At 36.4% G+C, this 26,086-nt stretch overlaps 1 protein-coding gene and 1 long non-coding RNA gene across 2 annotated transcripts in view; both read left to right on the top strand.

The window, feature by feature from the left end:
- The window catches only part of LOC123875907 (protein espinas-like), a 172,824-nt gene that overhangs the window by 39,838 nt on the left and 106,900 nt on the right, over nt 1–26,086 (top strand). The window contains exon 3 of the mRNA XM_045922000.1: nt 21,968–22,457. Coding sequence (XP_045777956.1) covers nt 21,968–22,457 — 490 coding nt within the window. The remainder of the gene's footprint in view (nt 1–21,967; nt 22,458–26,086) is intronic.
- Nucleotides 1,201–15,483, top strand: LOC123875943. The gene is made up of 2 exons (XR_006798227.1): nt 1,201–1,327; nt 15,453–15,483. It is a non-coding gene; the product is annotated as an uncharacterized LOC123875943 (long non-coding RNA).

Consider the following 26,086-nt stretch of genomic DNA (forward strand, 5'->3'; position numbering starts at 1 on the left):
CTCATAATTACAATGAGCCCGTAATCCACTACGCTGACCAAGTGATGATTGGCAGACATCACACACCCTTGACTACATTATGGATAACTCTCAAACATGTAGACTCCCTCACGATGTTTTTCTTCGCCGTCAAAGCAATTGCTTAAAAAACACATAACTTTGAAAAAGTGGTACGTGCCTGGGATCAAACCCCTAAGGGTCCGAATAGGAGTTCCGCTCGTATAATAGAGTTAAACTACTAATGCTCAAAACAGCTTTGCTAAAATGACGTAGGTCTTTAGGGCTCTGGAATAGAATAGAATAGAATAGATTTTTATTCAAGTAGACTTTTACAAGTGCTTTTGAATCGTAAAAATAATTTACCACTGGTTCGGAATGCCGTTCCTACCGAGAAGAACCAGCAAGAAACTCGACGGTTGCTCTTTTCAACTGTTCAATTTACAATAATATGCGTAGGTTCTGGGTTCTTGGTTTGTAGTATCTACAGCCAATACTGGTCGATTATTATTATCATCGAGCGGTTTATTTGCTTTTAAGATGGTGTTTTATTGAGAATCGTAAAGAGTGCAGTTTATGATGAGGATGGACGCCAAGGGAAGCCGACCCAGGTTATAATTGCTCTCTGGTATTTCTACAAGCTATTGAACGATTATTGGGTTACGATGGCTGAGGATTGCGACTCACGTACCATAAGTTTTAATTTTATTTTTTATTCAGATACAAGTTAGCCCTTAAATGGAATTTCACCTGGTGGTAGGTGATGATGTAGTCTAAGATGGAAGCGGGCTAACCTGGAAAAAGTATGGCAGTTTTCATTAAACCCATACATACCCCTTTGGTTTCTACACGGCATCGTACCGGAACGCTAAATCGCTTGGCGGCACGGCTTTTCGGATAAAGTATCTTTTGATACAAAAGGCTCATTTGTTTATTTCATTTGAATCTGGTAAGTATAGCTTTAATAATTTCGAGAGATTAATTAGGGAAACGGAGAACCTGAAAATTTCAGCGTTCTAGCGTCATCCGAACCGAAGCTATGACGGCTCAAAAGTACGACGAAATTCCTTCAGAAAAGCATGTTGATGATAGCAAAAATCCGTTGCGGGGTGAATGAAGCCCAAACCAATATAGTTTCACCTTTATGATATTAGTAAGAACTAGCTTATGCCCGCGACTTCGTCCACGTAGCCAAAACAAATTTCGAACCCCTATTTTACCCCTTTGGTGGTCGAATTTTCAAAATTCCTTAGCGAATGTGTACGTCATAATGTCTGCATGCTAAACAGTCCGATCCATCCGGTAGTTTCAGCTGTGCCCTGATAGATCAGTCAGTCAATCAGCTTTTTCTATACATGTATATACATGTATACTTTTTCTATATAATATATTATAAAGAGGAAACCTTTGTATTTTTGTATGTTTGTATTGAATAGGCTCAAAAACTACTGGACCGATTTCAAAATTTCTTTTACCATTAGAGGGATTCTTCCGAATCCGTATAGGCTATATTTTATCCCGGAAAATAGATAGGATTTTTCATGGTAGTGAAAATTGTGAAGTAAAGCGTCGAAAAAACTGCCGTACGTTAAAGATTCTCGCGAACGCTGCCTAAATGGTTAGAGATGTATGGTTGACTTCTATAGAAAAGTTGTAGAACTCAATAATGCCTACAAAAAAGTCCGCGATAGTATAAACCAAACATTTATATTTTAGCCATTATAACCACTTTTCCATAAAATAAAAGTAATTAAAATTATTAGCCTATGTTTATTGATCATATTATTATCGTCAAATACTATACTAGCGGCACGCTATGATGGCCGGTTTGACACATTACAATAGTGATGTGGAATGTCAATTTATTCTCGAACAAAAAACAATTAAGTTTTGTTTTTGTACCTGATTAAATAGGTTTAATAAAACAAAAATGTATATGTTTATTTAATTTATTTGAACGAACTGAATATTTGAACGAAAATGAATATACATACTTTATATGCACACAAGAAACATATGAATACAAAAGATACCAAAAAAGGTGCCACAAAAGGCCATAATTAATCAGATTCGTCCATACTACTATTTTCACTGTCGTCACTGCTATCATCACATACATTAATAATTATATGTTCGTTTTCTATAATATTATCTATTTTCACATCTCTTTCATAATCTTCCCTTATTAATTTAACAGTTCTATTCACAACCTTTTCCCAGTCTCCTTTAGTCACATGTTCACAAGCTTCTTCTAATAATTTTAGCATTTTTTTTGTGGTAAATGGGGGTTCTGTATTGTGTCTTGCAGCATATCCCTTAATTTGAGCCCACACCAACTCAATCGCATTATACTCACAATGGTAAGGCGGTAACCGTATAACTCTGTGCCCATGTTCTAATGCTATTTCGTCAATGACGTATCGGATCTTGGTTGGTTTGTTTTCTTTTAAAAGACGTACTAATTCCGCTTTTAACATATTCATGTTTGCATCTACGCCATTTTTACGAAGCCATGCGACGATATCAGCTTTCTTTTGGGATTGGGCAGGTGGCTTGTCAATTTGCATCGAGTGGTATGGGGCGTTGTCCATAATTATAATAGATGGTTCAGGGAGGCTACACAACATTGAGGTAAACCATTCAGTAAACTTTTCTCCATTCATGTCTTCATGATAGTCTCCAGTGGTTTTTGACGCAAAAGCCATGAGAGAACCTTCGACAAACCCGTTGATGGTTCCGGCGTGACAAATTATAAGTCGCGATCCTTTTCCTACAGGAACTTTGGAAGTAGATGCTGCTGTGTCATCGTTCCAAGAACGGCCTACAGTATGGTTAGCATTAAGCCATGTTTCATCCAAGAACACAACATTTTGCCAATTTTTGATTTCTTTCACTTGCCGTAAAAAAGTATACCTTGCCATCGCTATATCAAATCTTTCCATCAATATTTTGCGTTTGTTACATTTTTTGTATCGAAATCCAATGGTCTTCAAAATCTTCGTTAAAGAACTTTCCCCACCGAAGAATAATCCAGCTTCCTTCAGTGAATGCACCAACTTTTTTCTTGTTGGATACTCCTTCTGTAAATAGTAGCCGTAAACATGTCTTCGGATAGCATCGGCATCAAAGCTATCGATGCCTACGACTGGTTTTGCTCGTTTTCTCTTTTTTGGTGTGTGAAGTTTATTTTCTTCTGTGCCAGTCTCGCCATATTTTTTTTTAGTTATCCGTCTAACAGTTCGTTGTCCAATATTAAGCGCATCAGCTACGCGTTCAACCACTGACGTTATAGGTAAAATTGGCCCTCCATTTTGAGCTTCACGATCGAAATAGTTACGAAGGCGTATTACGAACTCACGTGTCTGACTATTTAGAACAGTTCTCTGCGTACGTTCGGTCATATCGACGAAATCCACAACAAAGGGCTTAAACAGAGTCCAAATTAACGAGCAAGGGTCAACAGTAATGCAGTATCAATATTTGAAATCCAAAGCCAGGTCAAAACTATATCACAATCGCATTGCACTGACAGTTTATACTTTTCGAAGCAACGTCAATTCGAAACTGCTTTGTTTTGCATTGAGCATTGACGCGAGTTTGCCGGAGGTAGTAGTTGTGCTAGCCAGCGATCCTATGTGACGATCGTATTAGATTCCATTTTTAAAAATTTATTGATATTTTTTTGCGATTTCAGAGGTTTGTCCACATAGTGAAAATTGTTCATATTCACAAGTACATTCACCCCTTAAATGGTGCAAACTGATTTTTCTACACTTGTATACATTTAAGAAATCAATTTAATAAATAAATTTTGAGTCCTAAACCTAAAACTACATTCGATAAAATTTATGAATCTCTGCACATCACTATCGTCAATAAAGTAATACAATTATTTCCTTCAAAGTCGTTATCAATTAATACGGAACTTCATGAGCGGACAAACGTCAAACCGGCCATCATAGCGTGCCGCTAGTTTAATCCTTATCCAAATAAACTATTTATTGAGCAAGATTGTTTCAATAGCTATAAATTACTTTTTATTTTATTCCAATCGGACAATCCATTCAAAAGATATTACGAATTTAAAATTGTAATTGGTATTAAAATGAATGATGGTGTCGCACGACTCGCACGGCGAAACCGCAGGGGAGGGGAGTGCACATCTATGAAGCAGGTTATTTGTAAAATCGGTACATAAGCCGTGGACTTTAACTATGTTATTTTACGATAAATTATAACTTTGACTTGCACCCGTGCGAAGCCGGGGCGGGCCGCTAGTCTTTTATATACAAGCAAGATGAATATTTACAATTTGTACCAGCCTTCAATTTACCAGCTGTCATCACGTCGTCACAGATTTGAAGCAGGTTGTCCTGTACTCGTAACTCGTAATTATAATATCTAGGATGGAAATTCCTCCGATTCTGTTCTTTTAACAAGTATGCAGATTGTCGTCTATATGTAATAAGCTTGCGTAACTTACTACCACTTAGCTAAAAACTAAATAGCTTTAGACTTTTGCAGCCAGTGAATTAATTTCCCAAGGGACTACTACCAACTAGAATCTGTAGTAATAAGAGCTATTAAAGAATGTTAGGAAAATTACTTACTTTTTTGTTAAGAGGATCGTCTAGTTTTCATATAAAAAGCAATAAGGTTTTTCTCCCGTAAATGTAGTCCAATTTTCATAATTTTAGAAGTGTTGTAGATATAATGAAAAACAATGCGTTTTAATTTTAAATAAATACCTATTGCTTATGTTAAAAGTAATAGTGTCTAAATAAATTAAAAAATATCCTTAATTCAGCCAAAATAACAAAAAAAAAAAATACTAACAGATAGAGCACCATAGTCCCGGGGGAGCAAAGTAAATTCAAATTGAAAATAAGTATTTTTATTCAATTAGACTTTTACAAGTAGGTATACGGACTTTTGAATCGTCAAGAGCATCTACCACTAATTTTTTACCACTAAGTTTAATATGCACATTCTGTGAAAATTTCAACTCTCTAGGGACCTTTTACGGTTCACGAGATGCAGCCCGCCGACGGATGAACGGACGGACAGCGGAGGCTTAGTAATAGGGTTGCGTTGGCATCCTTCGGCTACGGAACCCTAAAAAGCATTACTGAAGCTCTAGCTAGCTACCTAAAATAATTATCTAGAACTCCCCATTACATGCAAAAAATGTGCAATGTGGAGCTAAGCGAAAGCTCTGGAAAAATGTATGAAATGCGCCGCCACTAGCTACAGCCCTTAGCAGGCTTACTGACATCTGAATTGACTTCCTTCGATTTAGAACTACATATTTTACCGCATTTTTCAATTGCACTGTCAATTAATTATACAAGGTTAAAGATGGTTCTTAAGAGGATCATCTAGTTGTAAATGTTCATACAAAAGTGATAACGTTTTTCTCCCCGTAAATGTAGTCCAATTTTCGTAGTTTTTTACAAATGCTATAGATTTAGTAAAGAACTGTGTTTGTACGTTTTAATTTTAAATAAATATCGCTTGTGTTAAAAGTTATTAGCCTCTGAATATCCATATTTTTGACCTAAAATTTTCTTAAGTTTTTTTTTAATTTAACGAAACTAAATTATTTTTACCATAATGTCAACTTTTAATTTCAAATTTTAACGCTGTCAATGTTGCATTATATTCTTCAACCATAGGTATAAATAGTACGCTTCACATAACGCATCAATTTTTACATAACACTAATACCTGTAGAGTGCGGCTGTAAAGTCTATTAATCAACGTACTAAGTTGTTAAATAGGAACGTCCGCTCGATAAATTAATTTCAACAATTTTCAAGCTATTAAAACAGTGTTACATGAAAATAGAAAAGTAATCATTCATAACATCAATTACAAAATAAGTAGGGCAGATTATAATTGATTCAACGGTACCATAAAATACGGCCTTATTGCCTCTAGAAATATTCTATGTTCACTTTCACTCAACTTATTAGAACATTCTAAGTACTCAGGTTGGTTACAATATTGTATAACGTATAGACAGAATTATGATATCCTATTATCTGTCAAAAACATGGCTTTAAATCGATGGTGCTCGATTACGGTAAAAATATGGCAGCTAGGTACTTTGATTACTAACACCGCTGAATGGGCTTCACGGTTAACGCTCGCTCACTATTGGCTACATTACATTGTTGCAACAAGAATACCGAAAATTCAGCCAATCACAATTAGTGTAATAATGATTGATGTAGTTTTTTCGCAAGTAACTTGTTGGAGTTACGTGCGTTTTAAGCGGTTAAATATCACTTGCTTTGCAATTAACGGTGAAGGAAAACATCATGAAGAAACCTGCATGCCTGCGAATTCTCCATAGCGTTCTCAAAAGTGTATAAATTCTGTCAACCCGCCTGTTAAATCTGTCAATTCTGCCTATTAGACTAGAACTATAGACTATGGACTATGGAATTACTCGCAACTCTATGTTAAAAAGACTTAAATAATCTATAGCAAAATTCAATTTTTATAGCTGTCTATTCTCTACTACATAATATCTTCTATATCACTTCTATGGTTATTGGTGGTATCAAAGACATTGAAGACGTATTATAACTACATGCAAATTGCACTGTATTTTGTCTTCGGCCATCTCTTTACACAATTTCGACGTTATAAAATTGTGTGTACTCAGATAATACGATGTGAGGTCTCATAGCGAACACATAATAGTATAATGCAGTTCAGGATAAAACAATAAAAAAGAGTTTATGATTTAGAACTAAAAAAACTGTTGCGGTTAAAGCAAGAACCTTTATTTATTGTAATAGTAAAACATGTCGCGTCCTTTAATTAAATGCTAATAAAGCGTGTTAAAGGATAGGTAAGCTATAAAACCACTTAACAGGTACCTATCTCTTAAGTTTTACAGCCGTATAATGACGCAGCTTGGTAATACATCAATATTAAAACCGTATTAAACATGGCTATTAAAAATGGAACTTTAAGCGAATTCAATAAAGCACACAATGTGTTAATTTCGTTGGTAATCAAGCAAATTGTAAATAAGTTCTTTTGAAATTTTTGTGGAGATTATTTTACAGTTGTTGGCGCCATGTTGCGACATTTGCGCATATCTATACGTTATACAAATTACAACGGTAGCAAGATACCGCTGCCTCTTAATTAAAGAAATAATAATTTTCCCATAGAAACTTTTACATCCGTTATAAATCATAACACAATATCGCATTTAAACGGTCATACGGTCACCTTACTATAACATAAATTAAGAATTTTTAATAAGACAAGATCGTGATCACAATACATTCCATAATATTTCCAAAATCTTGTTTTCACCCAGAATAATTTATACATATCCTTACCTTTACTTCTATAATCTATATCCTACTTACCTAAGTGCGAAAATGTGTTTGTCTGTTTCCCTTTTCGCAATTCATCCGAATTTGAAGTTTAATAAAGAGCGAGATTGAATTTCGGAAACATACATAGATTACTTTTATCCTGGAAAATCAAAGAGTTCCCACGGAGTCTTTAATAGCCATAATATAAAATAAAAGAGATACGACGGGGTTTTTGAAAACTTAAATCACGCTCAGAAAGTAGCTAGTGTCACCTAGTAATTTATGGTTAAACTAGCTTATACTCACCCGTGACTTCATCCGCGTGCGCTACACAAATTTTGTACCCCTATTTTACCTCCTTAGGGGTTGAATTTTCAAAAATCCTTTCTTAGCAGATGTCTTCGTCATAATAGCTATCTGCATGTCAAAATTCAGCTTAATACATCCAGTGTTTTGAGCTGTGCGTTGATAGATCAGTCAGTCAGTCATTATATAATTTTTATATGTATAGGTATTTAGAAATGAAGAAAATAATTCAAACAACTGTTAAAACCTATGGTGGTAGGTTAGAGAATCCCAAAAATAACGAATTACTTCTCTCAAATACCAATGGAAATGAGAGGTGGATATGACTTTTACAATCTCCAAATTTCCATAAACACTAAATCAAAAGAAAGCGTCGCAGCATAACCCCCCGTTGCGTGGAATGTACATTGAGAAGGTCTCCATGTAACATCTGATTTCTAAAATCTACAATAATTTATTTTTTGAGTTTTATAGATCCGTTCTAATCTATGCATTTTCAAGCATAGATAGATGATAAGCTTACAAATTGATTTTTAAAAATTGATTAAAATATAATTGATCGTCAGTACTTTAAGTTAATTTATGTGTGTAAACTGTCAAACACCGATTTTAGTTTATCCACGACGCGTGACTCGAGAACTAGTTAGTAAATGTGTCAAAAAAGACTACCTATATGAACTGAATTATAGGAATAACGCATCGATTTGGGAATAGTACACGACAGGTCAACATGGCAACCGGGATATGACGCTGGGACGCCCCGCATACCCACCAGTCACCACATAGCACAGGTATGAAGGGCGTCCACTCCACGATTGCTATGTCGATCTGACGCGAACTATGTTGCGTTCATTCCCACTAGTACATTCGATTTGATGTGATGATTTGATGATGTGATTGCACCACGTGAACTATTAGAACTTTTGAACGAGAGTCCATGGGCGGCCATCGCTTTGGCGGCAAGAAATCAAATTCAAAAGGATGGATATTTATGTACCTAATTAACAATTTATATGCACATTACTGCTTACATTATATTACAATATTAATAAAATTGCAGGACTTTAATGCACTTTAACTTAAATTGCTTAAAGGGCTTAAAGTGTATCTAAAGTAATAAATACCAGACTCCCGCTGATAATTTTAAGTAGTTTCATTGCTTTGGTATTTTCCCTACGAATGTTATGTGCTTGCAGCGAAAGATTACTGTGGTGGTTATGTTAAAAGATTTTATCAGATTGTAATTCATTATTATTACCTGGGCTTGTAATGCTAAGATGGATGTTTTGGAGAAAACAAATTCTTGGTTTAAAAAGTAGATACCCTAAATTGAAGATGACACGGGTAGATACGTAGAAAAATGGGGGAGGTGAGGTCGCCTGATGTTAAGTGACTACCGCTGCCCATGAACATTTGCAGCACCAGAGAAAAATATACTTATACAGTTAGTACATTATAATTTAATGCGGAGCGCTTAGACATAAAGCTCACGGGCACGCTCCAAAAAATATCCTGTACGAGTCTAAATTAAATATTTATAACACCCCCGACAAGTGAAGGTTATAGTAACTAGAAAAAAGCTGATAACTTTCAAACGGCTGAACCGATTTTCTTGGATTATAGCTAAGAACACTCGATCAAGCCACCTTTCAAACAAAAAAAACTAAATTAAAATCGGTACACTAGTTTAGGAGCTACGATGCAACAGACAGATTCACAGATACACAGTCAAACTTATAACACTCCTCTTTTGAGTCGGGGGTTAAAAATACCGGCATAAAAAGATAAACATGGCTGTTTTATTTGCTTGAATCTGGGTACACAAAATGATATAACTATTGATCAAGATCCAATACATCCTGACATTTCGGCGTGCAAATATTAACTCATTTACAATACCTAATTAGAATTCCACGTGGGATGGTTTGACATTTAAGATTGATGATGATGAATCACAAAAATAATTTAATCCCCGTAATCAGAAGTCAATATAATCAAGATGGCCGTCTTTTATGCAGATTATCGCTACGGGCACCCAAAAGCTATAAAAGTTACCGCTTGGCCTAATAAGTTATCGTAATCTGGTTACCATTTGTTCCAATATCGACATTAAAGGCGGGGTCACACACAACGCGTGAAGGCAGCGAAGCAAACAAAGCTTCTAGAAATTGTAAGAGAAGTAAAAAAAAACTAAATTAAAATCGGTTCATTCGTTTAGCCGCTACGATGCCACAGACAGATACACAGATACACACGTCAAACTCATAACACCCCTCTATTTGGGTCGGGGGTTATTAAAAACGCTTCTTCTGGCATCGCGTGCCGTAATATGAAGAGTTGGATTATAAGACAATGCATGGTTTTTTATTTTATTTTTCAGCTAACATCTAGTATTACAGGGACTTTCATAATTCACTAGAACTTCCCTTATAGAGCTCTTGGACGATAGATGTAATGTTTTCAGGATTCATGTATGTGAGTTCCTTTATTCCACGACAACTTCTAAATGCCTGAACCGATTTGGATGGGGTATCTTTAGAATCCTTTCATCAACCCAAATGTTAATGCCAATAATTTTTTTGACAATATTCACTATGGAGGCTGTATGGCACCATTTTCAAATGTGTTAAAAAAAATGGAAACGTGTTTTGCAGGATAGTCGTGTTATTTTTTGAAATTACGACGTAAAGAATACCGGACTTCCAGTACGTACGGACGGTAGATGGCATTCCTGAGAGTTGACTACCAAAGAAAAAACGCAGCACTACCAGTCTGGCATAGCCGTGCTGCTTCCGACACTGGTCCTGTGTGACCAAGGCTTCAGTGACCGGTTTCGGATGCTGGATGCGGTTATCATGTCATCTAATTTATGTCGCTGGTTGGGAACAGGAATTTTAAAAGGCTCTTTTAAACGCTCGCGCTGAAATAGCGTCTTTTATTTGCATTTCGCGGATCGAAGTAGCCTGAATGCGCGGATGTTGACATGTTTTATTTTAATAATGGCGAGGAATCCTTTTATCTTTTATCGATAGCAATTTTTAGGGTTCTATATCTCAAAAGGAAAAACGGAACCCTTATAGAATCACATTGTTGTCTGTCTGTCTATCTGTCCGTCCGTCCATCCGTCGTGTCTGTCAAGAAAACCTATCCTATAGGATATATACGGGAAGTACCCTATAGGGTACTTCCCGTTGACCTAGAATCATAAAATTTGGCAGGAAGGTAGTTCTTGTAGCAACAAGTAAAGTAATAAATTCGAAAACCAAGAATTTGTAATTATATCATTAATAAAAAATTAAAATATGTTTAAATTTTCAAAGTAAGATAACTATACCATGTGGGATATGAAAGGGCTTTACCTGTACATTCTAAAATAGATTTTTATTTATTTTCATGTATGATAGTTTTTGATTAACCGTGCAAAATGTCGTAAAATTACCTGAGTCGGAACCCTCGGTGCGCGAGTCTGACTCGTACTTGGCCGGTTTTTTGAATACGATCTCATGTCTCTGATGGCGTTGACCAAAGAGATATAAAAAAAGATTCCTTCCACATCAATGGGTTTGACCCATATTTCCAGTAGGGGGTATAGTGGCGTTAGGATATAATACCTTTAATATTGATGCCAAAGTGTATGTGTTTACTGATTTGTCCTTCAATTACACTGCAACGGAGCAGACAATCAACGCGATGGATGTTATACAATGTAGTTAAAGTTGTAGCTAAATCTAAATCCAACCGAAGTCGCGGGCATCAACTACTTAGTTTGAAAATCTTAATAGATAAAAAGCAAATCTATCTTCTCAGACTATTAAACGAAGTAGATACCTGGGATTTAATTACCATCAGGCCTTAACCAAAAGTTCAGTGTCCGTGATCTTGCGACGTCCTTAACACCTAATCCAGGATCTATCTTATAGCAGTACCTAATCAATAAGCCCAACACGCATATATTGTCGACCCTCTCACCCGCATACTTATGCAAAGTGGCACACGAAGACTTGGACGTCGCCTCTACGATTGGAATATTTTAATATTAATACCACCGCACCACCTCCCGGGAACAAATTAGTGCCTTGTTACTACTACTTGTTGTCTTGTTACTTGCTTGTCAACTGATATAAGCTGGACACGACATAGTTCACGACAGTTAAAGCTGTTAAGCTCTCATCCGATCCGAGTCCGTGAAAATACGGATATATAAAAAACTCTATTGCTTACGCACTAATGCGAACTCTGATCCTAATCCAAGCTATTTAGTGGACATCTTTGACATATCTCCGTCGTATGTCCGACTTGAATCCTAGACATTTTCACGTATGTCGGAGAGAACTCGGATGACGGAAGTCGGAGCTAGTGCGTAAGCTACCATACAAATAGTTCTATTTTATTTCGGAACGTATTTACGCGGATTCGGATCGGATGCAGTGCACAATCGCCCTTAGGAAACTTGTAATAAAACGTCGAGGCTTCGACGTCACTGGCAGGCGTAAAATGTTCCTACATTCGACCTATATTCGGCCTATGAATAGCCTATTTTTAACCCACGACTCAAAAAGAGGGGTGTTATAAGTTTGACAAGTGTATCTGTGTATCTGTCTGCGGCATCGTAGCTCCTAAACTAATGAACCGATTTTAATTTAGTTTTTTTTTTGTTTGAAAGGTGGCTTGATCGAGAGTGTTCTTAGCTATAATCCAAGAACATCAGAAAGTTATCAGCTCTTTTCTAGTTACTGTAACCTTCACTTGTCGGGGGTGTTATACATTTTTAATTTACACTTATTCATCATTATCATCATGATCAACCCATCGCCGGCCTACTACTGAGCACAGATCTTCTCTCGAGAAGAGTTAGGCCATAGTCTGCCACACTGGTCAAGTGCGGATTGGTAGACTTCACACACCTTTGAGAACATTATGGAGAACTCTCAGGCATGCATGCTTCCTTATGATATTTTTGCAGGTTCCTCACGATGTTTTCCTTCGCTGTTAAAGCAAGTAATATTTAATCCGAAGGCGGACGTCTTAACTACTAGGCTATCACGGTTTTACTTTTAGGTTGAAGAAATTAGTTAATTTCATCGCCACATTTCGACTACCTTAAACGTTTTTTATTCTAAAACGAAAAAAAAAATATTCATCTGTTCATAATATTATGACTTTGAACAACATTACAGTAAATCAAAGATTTTATAGGCCTCTTTCTAATCGATTTTAACCCAATTCCATAAATTTTTTGAATATGTACAAATTACGAACTAGATAAATAACAATTAGTTAGTTCTTAATTGAATCATTTGCATAGGTAATTAATTAATTACTGAAATAAATCTTAATCATCCAAACCGCCAAAGTTTAATTATTTTTTTAAATATCTACTAATTTCTACCGTTAATTACACAAGGCAATACAAACTTTATTAATACAACTTCGTCCGGTTTAAAAAATTTCAAAGCCGATTTTATCCACATTTTCAAAAATTCTTAGCAATTGTCTAGGTCTATCGAAACAGTTTACAATAATTATATGCCATGCTTGTATATATTGTATAGTATAATATTATTGTAAATTGAACACTTGAAAAGAGCAACCGCCGAGTTTCTTCCTGGTTCTTCTCAGTAAGAGTTCAGTGGAAAATTTTCTTGACGATTCAAAAGCAATTGTAAAAATTAACTTGATTAAAATGTATTGTATTCTATACTATTCTATATCTACTCTTTGTTTACAAGTGTAAATTTAAAAATTTATAACACCCCCGACAAGTGAAGGTTACAGTAACTAGAAAAGACCGAAAAGACCTGATAACTTTCAAACGGCTGAACTGATTTTCTTGGACTATTCCGCGCCCACGATCTAAAGTATCTGAGTTTTCCAAAACATCATTTTCAAATAAATAATTATGTACTTAGGCAACGTCCATCTTGATAGCTTGACATTTGTCAATTGACATAATATTATGAACCTAACGGTTATCTAACCTTCTTTTCTACAAGAAAACTAGAAAAGAGCTCATAACTCTTAAACGGCTGGACCAATTTTTTTGGATTATAGCTAAGAACACTCTCGATCAAGCCACCTTTCAAACAAAAAAAACTAAATTAAAATCGGTTCATTCGTTTAGGCGCTACGATGCCACAGACAGATACACAGATACACAGACACACAGATACACACGTCAAACTTATAACACCCCTCTTTTTGGGTCGGGGGTTAAAAATAGTACGTATAAGTGATATTCATGTCTTTGGTTGAAAACTTATCAACAAAGTTACCGCGAGAATGAGGCCAAACTTTACAGCCTTGCCTTCGAGGCTTCGTTAGTGGGAGTTGTAAATCAGCGGAGAGTTGAACCAGAAGTGGAAATTATAGGTTTGTGTAGCAATCAGAAATCCCTCACGTTCCTTAATTTGTATGTTGGTTCTATTTAAATCAGTATATCAATGATTTAAATGCTGTGGAATTTTTCGTAGGTTAATTAGTTCTAAGGCGTCCCACAAACAATAGGGCATCTTGTATTTCGGAAGTATAAAGTCAAAAGCTTAGATACGAGTAAATAATTAGTCGTTCGTTACGCTCTTATCTATGGTCAAAATCTATGGTAATTAGAAACTTCGGCTGTCATATAGATTAGACATACATATTATTACTTATTATAGATGCCCGCAACTTCGCCCGCGTGGATTTAGGTTTTTAAAAATCCCGTGGGAACTTTTGATTTTTCAGGACAAAAGTAATAGCTCGTTCCCGGGATGCAAGTTTTTAAAAATCCCGTGGGATCACCAGGATTTAGGAATGGAGTTCCTTACAGCATCAGGCTTGAGGAGTTCGGTCCTCGCGGTCAACGACAGTCTTTACCTTCCATATCGATTTATAACCGACAGTTTCTTAATCCCATCAGTTGTGGTCTGCATGCCTTTTAGCCCGAGCCGTTCAGTAGTTTCAGCTGTGCATTGACAGATCAATCAGTCAGTCACCTTTTCCTTTTATACTTATATTTAGATACTAGCTGTGCCCGCGACTTCGTTCGCGTGGAATAGTGAGTTTTCGCGCTTTATATAGCCACGGACGCTCAGGCGCGAGGCGCCGTGATTCTTTAAATTGACATAACTTTTTTATTTATGAACCGATTGACATGAAATAAACACTAAATCCTAAGTGAAGCTTACTACAATATATTAGTGAAAACCGTATCTAAATCGAATAAGCCGTTTCTGAGATTAGCGTGCACAAACACACAGACAAACAGACAAACAGACAAACAGACAAAAAAAAATTAATTACAATTTCGGGTTCGGCATCGATATAATAACAACCCCTGCTACTTTTTTTTTATATATTTCCATTGTACAGACACCACTTTTCTACAATTTTATTGTAGAAAATTGTTTTATTGTATATTGTATAGATTGCTTATTGCTTATCAAAATGACTCAAAAATGGTGTAAAACTGTGTAGATTGATTGTGTCCTCTTGTACATTATAGCCTCATAAGCCAATCCAGCTACATGTACATATAGTATATAATACAGCGGCTTAGATCAAGGTGATATAGGTAAATTTTGATGGCGGCGCTCGCCATATCCTATGCCGCCGCCATATAAAGTTGCCGTCATTAGCGCATGAGATTGTAAACTATAATGATTTTATTTTTATTCCTATATGGCGGCTATGAAACATTTTGTTGCCCCGCTAAGCCAGTATCTCAGTATTGAAAACATGAAGTAACTCAAATTGCATTCCAATATCATTGTGGTTGAGGTGATATTTTATCGACACTTTTGACCTCAGCCTGAAAATTCATATTAGGTCAGGCAGTCAGTCAGCTTTTCCTTGTATATATAGGTATATAGATAAACAATGTCTAAGTTTAGCTAAACGTCCCGTTGTACGTTTGTATGTCTGTCACGTCCGCGTACGAGAATGTCTAACTACATACTCCGCACACATGCTTGTTATGTGATTGTTGGTTATAACTTATTACCTATTGTTTGAAGGAGAAGTTGATAGCTATATTTTATTGGAATACTTGGGTGTTATGTCTCTATCAATAGTTATTATAATAATTCGTAAGGATTTTATGTTAAAATGTCGGAAAAAAATACCCGAGTACGGAACCCTCGGTGTGCGAGTCTGACTCGCACTTAGCAAGTGTTTTATTTTAAAAATCTTAGTGCGTTTGAGGAACGAGGAAGCAAAGTGCTTAGTGAGCGGCCGTGGAATGTACCTAAGACGTCTTTATCTTAAGATAGTTATTGATAATATAAATATCCGAAGTCACGCTAAGGCATTGCTAAGCGAAATTCTTAGCTTGTAATCCTGTTGTAATCGTGGTCCGTCATCTACAGCGGCAGGAACGCCTTTGACTGATTGCCGACTGACTGATTCGTATCGATCTTCTTACTCGATCGATAGAGATCGAGCAATTTCATCCAGTCGTGACACTAGGAGACACGCTATAAATAATCATGATTGTAAAATTGATTGTGCATCTATGCTTTATTACCTACATTTTTTTCTAGATTTTTACAAGTTTTTTCGGAGTGCCATAAATAGTATCATTTCAGTAGCATTTTCAATATTTTTTCCTAGAATTTTACAAGCTTTCTCGGAGTGCCATGAACAGCATCATTTCAGTACAAAGTTGCTGTACTCAGTGAGGATTCCGCTTGTAACAGTACTCCGTAGTACGCACTGTAAATGCTGAACAATTAAACGTTACATAACATCAGTTGTATCACTAAGGAAATAAAGTTCGAATTGCAGTGACACAATCTCACACTGATGCCTAGTCATGATTGCCTAGATCCGGTGAAAAGTTTCTAATTGCGTTAAACGCTGCTATTTAAATGACTTGCTATAAAGAGGCCTATTCCTGTAATTACTTTGCATAAGTCACCTGCTTGCTATACTGTTGGTAATTAATTAGTATATGATAGCTTGAAGACACCTTATTTGTAAATGCTTTTCTTGCAATTCTCGGAAATTACACGAGGAACTAAAGGACAGCTATGTAGGAAAAACTGTATGCACATTTCTGTCACAAAAATCTACGGTCAGGTTCAGAATTCAAGTAGCAATTACGCGTAACTATTGCATCGAAAATCAGTCGCACTTATGACTTTTTTGACCCCCGACCCAAAAAGAGGGGTGTTTTAAGTTTGACGTGTGTATCTGTGTATCTGTCTGTGGCATCGTAGCTCCGAAACTAATGAACCGATTTTAATTTAGTTTTTTTTTTTTGTTTGAAAGGTGGCTTGATCGAGAGTGGTCTTAGCTATAATCCAAAAAAATCGGTTCAGCCGTTTGAAAGTTATCAGCTCTTTTCTAGTTACTGTAACCTTCATTTGTCGGGGGTGTTATTTTAATTTACTATAATACTTGTTCTATAAACACATCACTTCACACACATTGTGTGCGTTGAAACAGCGACCTCCCGAAAAAAGGCCGAAATCTTAATCACTATCTATCACCGATGATAATGATTCTGATTATGATATTCCTACTAAAGATAAAACACTCGACCGATGCACTTATTATTATCTAAAGTATTTAGCTGAGATAACAAGCTACTTAACTATATAGATTATTTTAATATTTGATTAATACTTGATTTGATCTCTCTAACTAAATCTCTGAAGATACGTTTTTATCTTAACTATCAGACTAAATTAATATTCTCTGGTGAAGATTAACTTTTAATTTTTTTTTTAGCACGCTGGTCCTCAGTTATTATCATCGACTGATAACAAAATCTTTTACAGAGCAGCAAAAAAACACTAGACATATAAGAAGATATAGGGAAGAAGGTTTAGAAGATTTATTTTTGTGAACTTTCGTCCTATATCTTATCATAAAATATATGAAAGTTTAGATGACAGTTACTCCTTTACGCCCCAATGAACTGATTTGTTATAAAATAAGCATTGCTGAATAAACACATAATAATAATTGACTTTTTATCCCAGAAATTCAAAGAGTGCCCGTGGGATTTGTAAAAGCTTACATTATTGTCGGATCGAGCCGAGGATTGTTTAAGAATAGATGAAGGCGGGCGGAGATCCTTAGGGTCTGCTTCGATCACTAGACGATCTTCAGACGTGTTAAGGACAATACTTCCGTTTACTGCATGTCACAACTACCAGCGTAACTAGGTAAACCTAACCTAACCTACCTAGACCGGCTCCTCCACCCCTTACACCGGTCCCAAACCAACCATCTAACCTAACCACCACAATAACAACTCGTTTAACCAACAGCACCACTTTAGGTAACCACTACTCTAAAACCTACAGTACGACAGACTATTCCTACTGAGAAGTGTTCTCGGCAACAACGGGACGAATAATGCCTCGCTACGCACAGCGTGTCTGATTTTATAGTCCAACGACGACAGTGGGGAGATGACGTAATGCTCAGTGAGCAAAGTATTGACAGCTAAAAGTCGGTACCGCTGACATTATTTAAAACGCACATTACTCTAAAAATCAGAGATTCGTGCCCGGATTGAACCCCCGACTTTCCGATTAGAAAGCTCACGTGTATGAACCACTATGCTATCAACCACTCTAAAGTTGAATTAAGTAATACCCATAAAAATAACATGAACAGGTCACTTTGCTCTAGCTTTGCAGTAGTCGTAAATTTTCATTGAATACGTTTCTAGACAAATTCCTTTCAAGACAATTGAATCGTATCCCCCACGCTTAGGGTTCCGTGTTGAAACAAGAAACCCTTATAGTTTCGTCCAGTCAATCTGTCAGCCATTTTAAAATCTATGAGTTTCTGCAAATCTAAGACTATAGTTATGTCGCAGCAAAATGGCATAAGCCGGAAGTTAGCCAACGCACTTAGGGATATGTCCAACGCCCGGGAGATGTTAAAACGACAATTCAATTTTACTAAACAAATCTAAGTGATATAATACTGAGCATAGTTTATGAAATTTCACGACAGACCAAACTGAACTACTTTTTTCTTCACGAAAACACTAGAATAGATTAGACTGCATGGGGTAGGGATGATCAGATTTCGATTTTACAAATCCTGTGCACGCCACTGCTTGTCAAATAAATATTTTAAAATAATGCTGAGTATTATTAGACAGTATTTAAAAACTACCGCTTGCAAAATAATGACTGCCAAAGACTAACTAGCTGAGCTACGGAACCAAAATAGAATTCGCGTTCTGCGACGCGCCTGAGCCGTTTTCTTCGCTATTTCCGGTAGTTTCCTACGATCGCATCTCAGCCCTGACAGGACGTTCCAGACGATCTTATCCCAAGACGCGGCGTCAGCGGCTTTGTGATCTCCTCTGCATTATTTAAAGGCTCTTACATCTGATAGAGTGGAAACGCAACTCAATTGTGAAGGGGGCTTAATGTAATTTTCATGAGGTCTTGTCTCAATATCTTGAAGTCTGAATGAAAAGGTTTAAAAGAATTGCGTCGTTTTTTGCTATCTCAGCAATCCATAAAAATATTGTATTGAAGCGAAAGTTCTTTTTTTTTCAATTCCTATACAAGTTAGCCCTTGACTGCCATGTTGCGTGGTGGTAAATGATAATGCAGTCTAAGATGGAAGTGGACTACCTTGAATGGGGTATGGAAGTTTCATTAAACCCGTAAATCCTCTGATAGGTGTCTGTGCGGCATCGTACCGGAACGCTAAATCGCTTGACGGCACGCACCGAGTCAGTGATAACTAGTCACGGCCAAAGCCACCAACCAGACAAATTATTGGACCTTATTGGACTTTTGGCACCTATCTTGCTAACAAGACAAGAGGTTCACACGGGATCTTAAACGGAACCCAGCGAAAGCAATAACTATTGAAGTAGATTCTTTCCTATTCTCTAATCGACTCATAAAGTATAATAACTTATTTAATTTGAGTGGAGCGTAGAGTCGTAAAAGTTCGTAGTTATGATAGATCCTAATTTCCTGTTGTACTAAAATAACGTAATATATGTCTGAAGACGCTGTACACACTTGCGATTATACCTATCATTCACACGAAATAAAACGTTCTTCTCGATTGAATTAAAAATGGAAAATGTAAGACATCTCTACCTTCAAGTTTTCATAAAGGACCAATTTTTTTATATATTAAAGTTTTCAAATTAAGTATTTACTAATTACTTTTGATTCTATTCTATTAGTTTAGCTTTGCGAAGAGTTAAATTAATATAAGGAATAATGCGATTAGGTAAGTCCACGTGGATTTAGGATTTTTAAAATCCCGTGGGAACTATTTGTTTGGTGCAGGTTAAAAAGTAGCTTGTCTGTCACCGGGATACAAACTATTTCTGTACCGAATTTCGTCAAAATCGGTCAAACGGATGGTGAAAAGGTATTAAGATAGAGAGACAGAAAATACATTTTCGCATGCATTTTTGTATGTATTGTATCTGATTGTGTAGTATGTGTGGATTACACATTCAGTCGATTGTCGTGTCTCAACTAAGTACCTATATCTACTGCAGGTGTGCACATAGCCTAATCTAACAGAAACAGCTCCTATCATTTAAGAGTTAATTTTACTGGTAAGTAGTTCGTAGAGGCAAATTACAGGAAACCAGTCGTGACCGCTTTCCTCTCAACTATTTACACATTTTAGAATGTTCACTCACCACAGGGTGTGCACTGTGTTTAGTCGCCTGACGCTTTGACGATTGAGTTTTGAACTTTCTAGCTCAATTGATGGTGTCGAGGTATTTTAACCTCTAATCTAGTTTCTATGACTACGTGTTTTTGTGTCAGTAAAAACAACCTTCGCCGATTTAGGTGTAAGAACATGATCTAAACTCAAATGAGACCATCTCTGTATCGCGGTGTTATACATCTTAATTTTGAAAAACATTTACAAGCTGACATGGCCTGGTCTCTCCGTCACTCGTTTCATACAAACGTAGTTCCAATTTCATTTGAATATTAAGCAACCAAAGTCCATGAAATTTTGCAGACATATTCTAGAAACTAATATCTATGTCTGTGGTTTTTCAGATTTCTGTTAAAATATTCGGTTTCAAAGTTACGCGGTCTTAAAAATTTACATACAAATCTTTGAGCCCGCGTAATTTTAAAACTACATATTTAAACAAAAATCTAAAACACCACAGACACAGATATTAGTTTCTAGAATATGTCTGCAAAATTTCATGGACTTTGGTTGCTTAATATTCAAATGAAATTGGAACTACGATTGTATGAAACGAGTGACGGAGAGAGCCCTGTTAACTTGTGGTGCTTAAGCAGTCACAAGCAGTCTGATTTTTTATTTTAAGTTATATTTTTGTTGGTACCAAATAAACAGTTTTTCTTTCTTTCTGATTTACAACTTGAAAGTTACTTAATGAACTATGGAGAAAAATAAATGAAAGAACCTGTATTTTTTAAGTTACTAATCTATTGCAAATAAAACATTTGACTGAAGCTAGAGGTCAACGAACGTTGCGTAGTTAAGTGCAGTGGATCATGAGTTTTACACTCTATACATTGCGGGTTTGAAAAATACTAAACTAAAACTATAAGTATAAGGCAAATGTTTGTTGGTATTTTATTGTGTTTAGGCAGTGTAATAATAGCGCTAAGTTTTTACACCCTGTACACAATTAAGTCTTAACCGCCAAATCAAAGGTTTTATTGCCGATCGTAGCACCGAATCAAATAAGTGTAATCTATTGTTTATTTATGTACTGATGAACGAAGTCATGATTTCTCAATATCATTGTACTATTGATTGATCGGTTCCGCTGTAAAAGGAAACAGTGATGTATGAAAGCTCTTAAAGGCTTTTAAAGTTTCTATAATATAGCTTACTTATACTTTCGTATGTTCCCATTGTCAACATAATATTGAATGATATCAGTGTATTTCGCTCGAAACCAAAGTATTTTAATATTCGTATATTAATACTAGATGATGCGATTTAAGGATTTAAAAATCCCATGGGAACCCTTTCATTTCCCATCTCCTCAGTCATTCTCTGAATTTTTAACTGTAAACAAGCTGTAATTTAAAAAAACTAAGAACACGACTATGGAATGCTTTCCCAAAAAATATGCCCAGTGTTACTCGGGTTTACGTCGATCCATTTCGGCGTAATTGACTGACAAACCAACATACAAACGTACTTTCTCATTTAATTATTAGTACCAACTACGAGTACCTAGTGATATCTTTGGGAACCGAAGCGTCAGATTTTGGCTTTCCCAAACATTTCAAAAAGTGCTATAATCAAATAGATGTTTAAAATATCTTCGATATTGATGTTTAAAATATCGCGTCTGACCTTTTCAAATATTCTTGTTTCTTCTTTCACAGACCAGTCTGCCGGAACTGCGTGGTATCACCGACCGGCTCGTCACCACCACCGCTCCACGAGCAGCAAACGTCGCCACCGCCACCAGCCCCCGCGTCACCACTACCCCACCTACCCTCGCCCCAGCCCAGCCACAGCGGCTCATCCATACCGAGCACCTCAAACTCCCCTCACCCTTACTCCTACCCCAACTTCAGAAGAAGTCAACCTTACCAAGAATCCTCATACTTACTCCATAGCCATAGTGTATCCCAGCTGAACCAACCTGGGCAATCTCAACCTGGTCAAAGTTACCATTCCCCTCAGTCACCTCAATCAGCTATGTCACTATCCCCTCACCCAGTTCCTCAGGGCAAGTTAAGAGGGTTGTTGGAACATGCAGAGAGGCTGATGAAACCTGGAGATCCTCATCGGCATTCACAGAGTGATGATGACTCAGGCTGTGCGCTGGAAGAGTATACGTGGGTTCCGCCTGGATTAAGGCCAGAACAGGTAAGTTTTTTTTTTTTATATATAAATATACCTATGGACAGCTGATAAAATTAATCATGATAATTAAGTCCTGTAGACCAATAAAAAGGACAGAAATAAAACAAAAAATAATATCTAATGGATAGAAAGTTATCAGATCGTAGACTCATCAAGCGTTAAATCTAGGAGTAGGCACAATTGCACTTGTACGATTTAAAAACTTTGGCATTTTATATAAGGGAAATTTTAATCCGTAATTACTACATCACCGCATATTAAATTAAAGTACTCATTTAAAATAAGTAAATTAAGTATTCAAATTTGCATACAGTTCTTTCACATGTTGAAACATTTTGTCTCTACAGAGTAGTGGCGATAATCTTTATAGTATAATTACCACAGAACAGATTTATTTTAGTAATAAGCTAAATCTGCCTTTGATTGACACTTTCTTAAATTTTGCATAAAAATATTTAATAAGCTCCCTCCCGGCTTACGGATATTACCCCTCCAACAATTTAAAAAGAATCTTTTTACATGGCTAATAGATAAATGTTTTTACTCGATTAATGACATGTTGGCACATTAGATTAGACTATTTAATTATAATTATAATTGACTTGTAAAATAATTATTCCTATAATTAGACTAAAAATATTGACATCAAATAATAATATATACTGTTTAAAGTTGATTAAAGTAGGTACATATTAAACATAATTTTGAAGTTATTAATGTTGAATGAATTATAATAATAATAATTAGAATATTATATATTTATAATGGTATGGCAAGATTGTATTCATGACTATGTTATTGTATTATTGCATACCGAAAGGTAGAATTTGGAGCACCTAACAATAATAGTTTTAAGATCTGTAAACTAACCCAAATTCGCAATAAAGATTATTGAATTATTGAATTATTGAATTATTGGACCCAGTGGTCCTGTAACTTTGCAAAAGGGCACGTTGCCAATACCTTCTCCCCTCGAGGCTAGAGCTATTGCTTATAGTCAAAGAGGATCGGCTCGCATAAAGACATGCCTCCGAGAGTGCTACGCGTGTTTACAGACCATTGTCGCTGCATCTGCATATATACTACCTATACCCTGGTCGCTTAGATATTGACAAGGACCACATGAATAAAAAAGAAAATTAGCGTACACGGCGAATTTTTGAAATTCTACAACCATACTTTAATATTATAACTGCGAAAGTGTGTATGTCTGTCTGCTAGCTTTTCACGGCCCAACCATTCAACCGATTTTGATGAAAGGTATACAGTAAGTTCCGGGGACGTAGGCTACTTTTTATCTCTGAAAATCAAAGAGTTCCCCCGGGGTTTACCATAACCTTAATCCACGCGGACGAAGTCGCGGGTGGGCATCATCTGGTTTAAAATATGGCTCTATTGCTCTGTCAAAACTACCAGTACACTGGTACGCTTGTATATTTATTTATACTACAGCTTATGCACCCTAATCTATACCTACATAATATGTATTTAAAAAGAACAAACTGATTGATAACATTATCTCAACGAACAGCTAAACCCACTTGGTATTAAATGTTGCATGTGTGGTGTAGGTTTTCCACTCCGACTAAGAAAATATTTTTAGAGCAACAGAAAATATTTTTAAAGCTGGGGCGGCTCAGCTAATCACTTAGAAATTGTCAATGGTGAACTAAGAAAATAATTTAAAAAAATGATGTAGTCGTAAAAAATCTCGCACACTCTCTATTTTCAGTTGTTACATTCTTGGACATTTCTAAATAGCCAGATTTTATAGTTGAGGGTCTAGACTAGACAATGCCCTATTTTCTATTGTAACAAAGAGCAATATGAAAGCCGTTCCCTCAAATGACGTGTTACAAGTAGGTATACAAATGTAGGTACATACTTACTACAAATTGTGCATAGAATATTTTTCGATTCTCAACACAAGCTGAGTGGCCTATCTGTTCTAGCTACTACTGCTGTACAAGACGATATTGCCTATATACACCATGTACCTACCTAATACCTATACCTATTATGAAGCCTGGAATAAAAAAAACTTTTCTATTCTATTCTGCTCTGTTCTGTTTTATACTGTTCTGTTCTAACTTCTATCCTATTCTCTCCTATTCTATTCTATTTCCTCCATATTCAGTTTCTATGTGCCATCGTACCAGAAACTTATTTTGACCTCCCTCGCGCAGTGGTTCGATTCTCGGCAGAGGATTAGAATTTTATAATATCTAAATTACTGGTCTGGTCTAGTGGGAGGCTTCGGCAGTGGCTAGTTACCACCCTACCGGCAAAGCCATGCCGTGTAGAAACCAAAGGGATATGGGGTTAATGAAAAAGAGTATGGTATCTTTTTAGGTTAGCCCGTTTTTATCTTAGACTGCATCACTTACCACCAAATGAGATTGCAGTCAAAAGTTAACTTGTATCTGAATAAAATAGAATTTTAAAAAACTCAATCGCTCGACTGCTACCCTTTGCTAAAGGGCCCATAATATGATAGCCTTCCACAAAAAAATATCGCACGGAAATAAATATTTTCCACTCCACTCCAGTCTATAGGTCCAAACAGGAATACATGTTTATTCCAACGCAATAAATTATCCGCGGAACAAAAACTGAGCTAAGAACAACTTCACTTAATCCCCGCCACCGTGTGTTCCGCATGCTTCCAGGAAACCCTGCTTGCCAGTGGAGATGCGTGGACGCAATTAGTGCGAACGTTTAAAATATCTCGAAGGCTTGCGTAATTGAGATCTGCCGCCTACAAAGAACCGCTAACATACAGACATGAGTCCTTAACCCTTAACCTTTTCGGAAGCAGATGACATTCGTTTTTCAGTGGGAAATGTATTCGGAACCAATCCATGGTAGATTCAGCTAACGATTCAAAAGCATATGTATACCTAAAGAGATTATTTGAATGAAAAACTCTCGTAGGTATAAATTACATTATCAAGTTGTAAATTACAGAAATAACATTTGATTTGGAGATAAACCTAGTTTGTGAAGGATAGCAATGTTGTTTCTATTTCACATCACTTAGATGGCTTTATTTTGTCAATCAATCAATCATTTTGACACATCGCTGGACCATTCATAACACGGGCCGCCTCCCGGAATGAGAAGGGTTTAGTTTAGGCCATAGTCCACCATGCTGGCCGAATGCGGATTCGCAGGCTTCACACTTTTTTATACTGTAATTTACCCTATACGTATGTACCTAAGCTTTATTTCAACTAGGCCACGAAATACTCTTTTAAAATGTCTAATTAGTCCGTTTTTTATTGACTCTACCATTGGTTAGAAATATATGGCTAGAACTAACAAGCTGCCATCCATGGAAGCCGCTAAGTAATTCACTAGTTACACTTTCATATGACTGACGGAACTTACTCTGTATAAAGGCAAGTTACCTCTGATCTCAGCAAACAAAAACAACAGCCTGTTTATTTAAATTTAAGACTTCCTCGAAGTGAATACAAAATTCCTCTCTACCACCACTCCATTATGAAGCCCAACGTCTTGAATACTGAACCCGTGCTTACAATTAAGGTTAAAATAAAGCAATAAGAGTGCGGCGCGGGGCGACGGAGCAAAAAATTAAATGATTCCCCGGGCGCCCCGGGCACTCCCGG

Source organism: Maniola jurtina, chromosome 20 (genome assembly GCF_905333055.1).
Source record: "Maniola jurtina chromosome 20, ilManJurt1.1, whole genome shotgun sequence".
Classification (NCBI taxonomy): Eukaryota; Metazoa; Arthropoda; class Insecta; order Lepidoptera; family Nymphalidae; genus Maniola; species Maniola jurtina.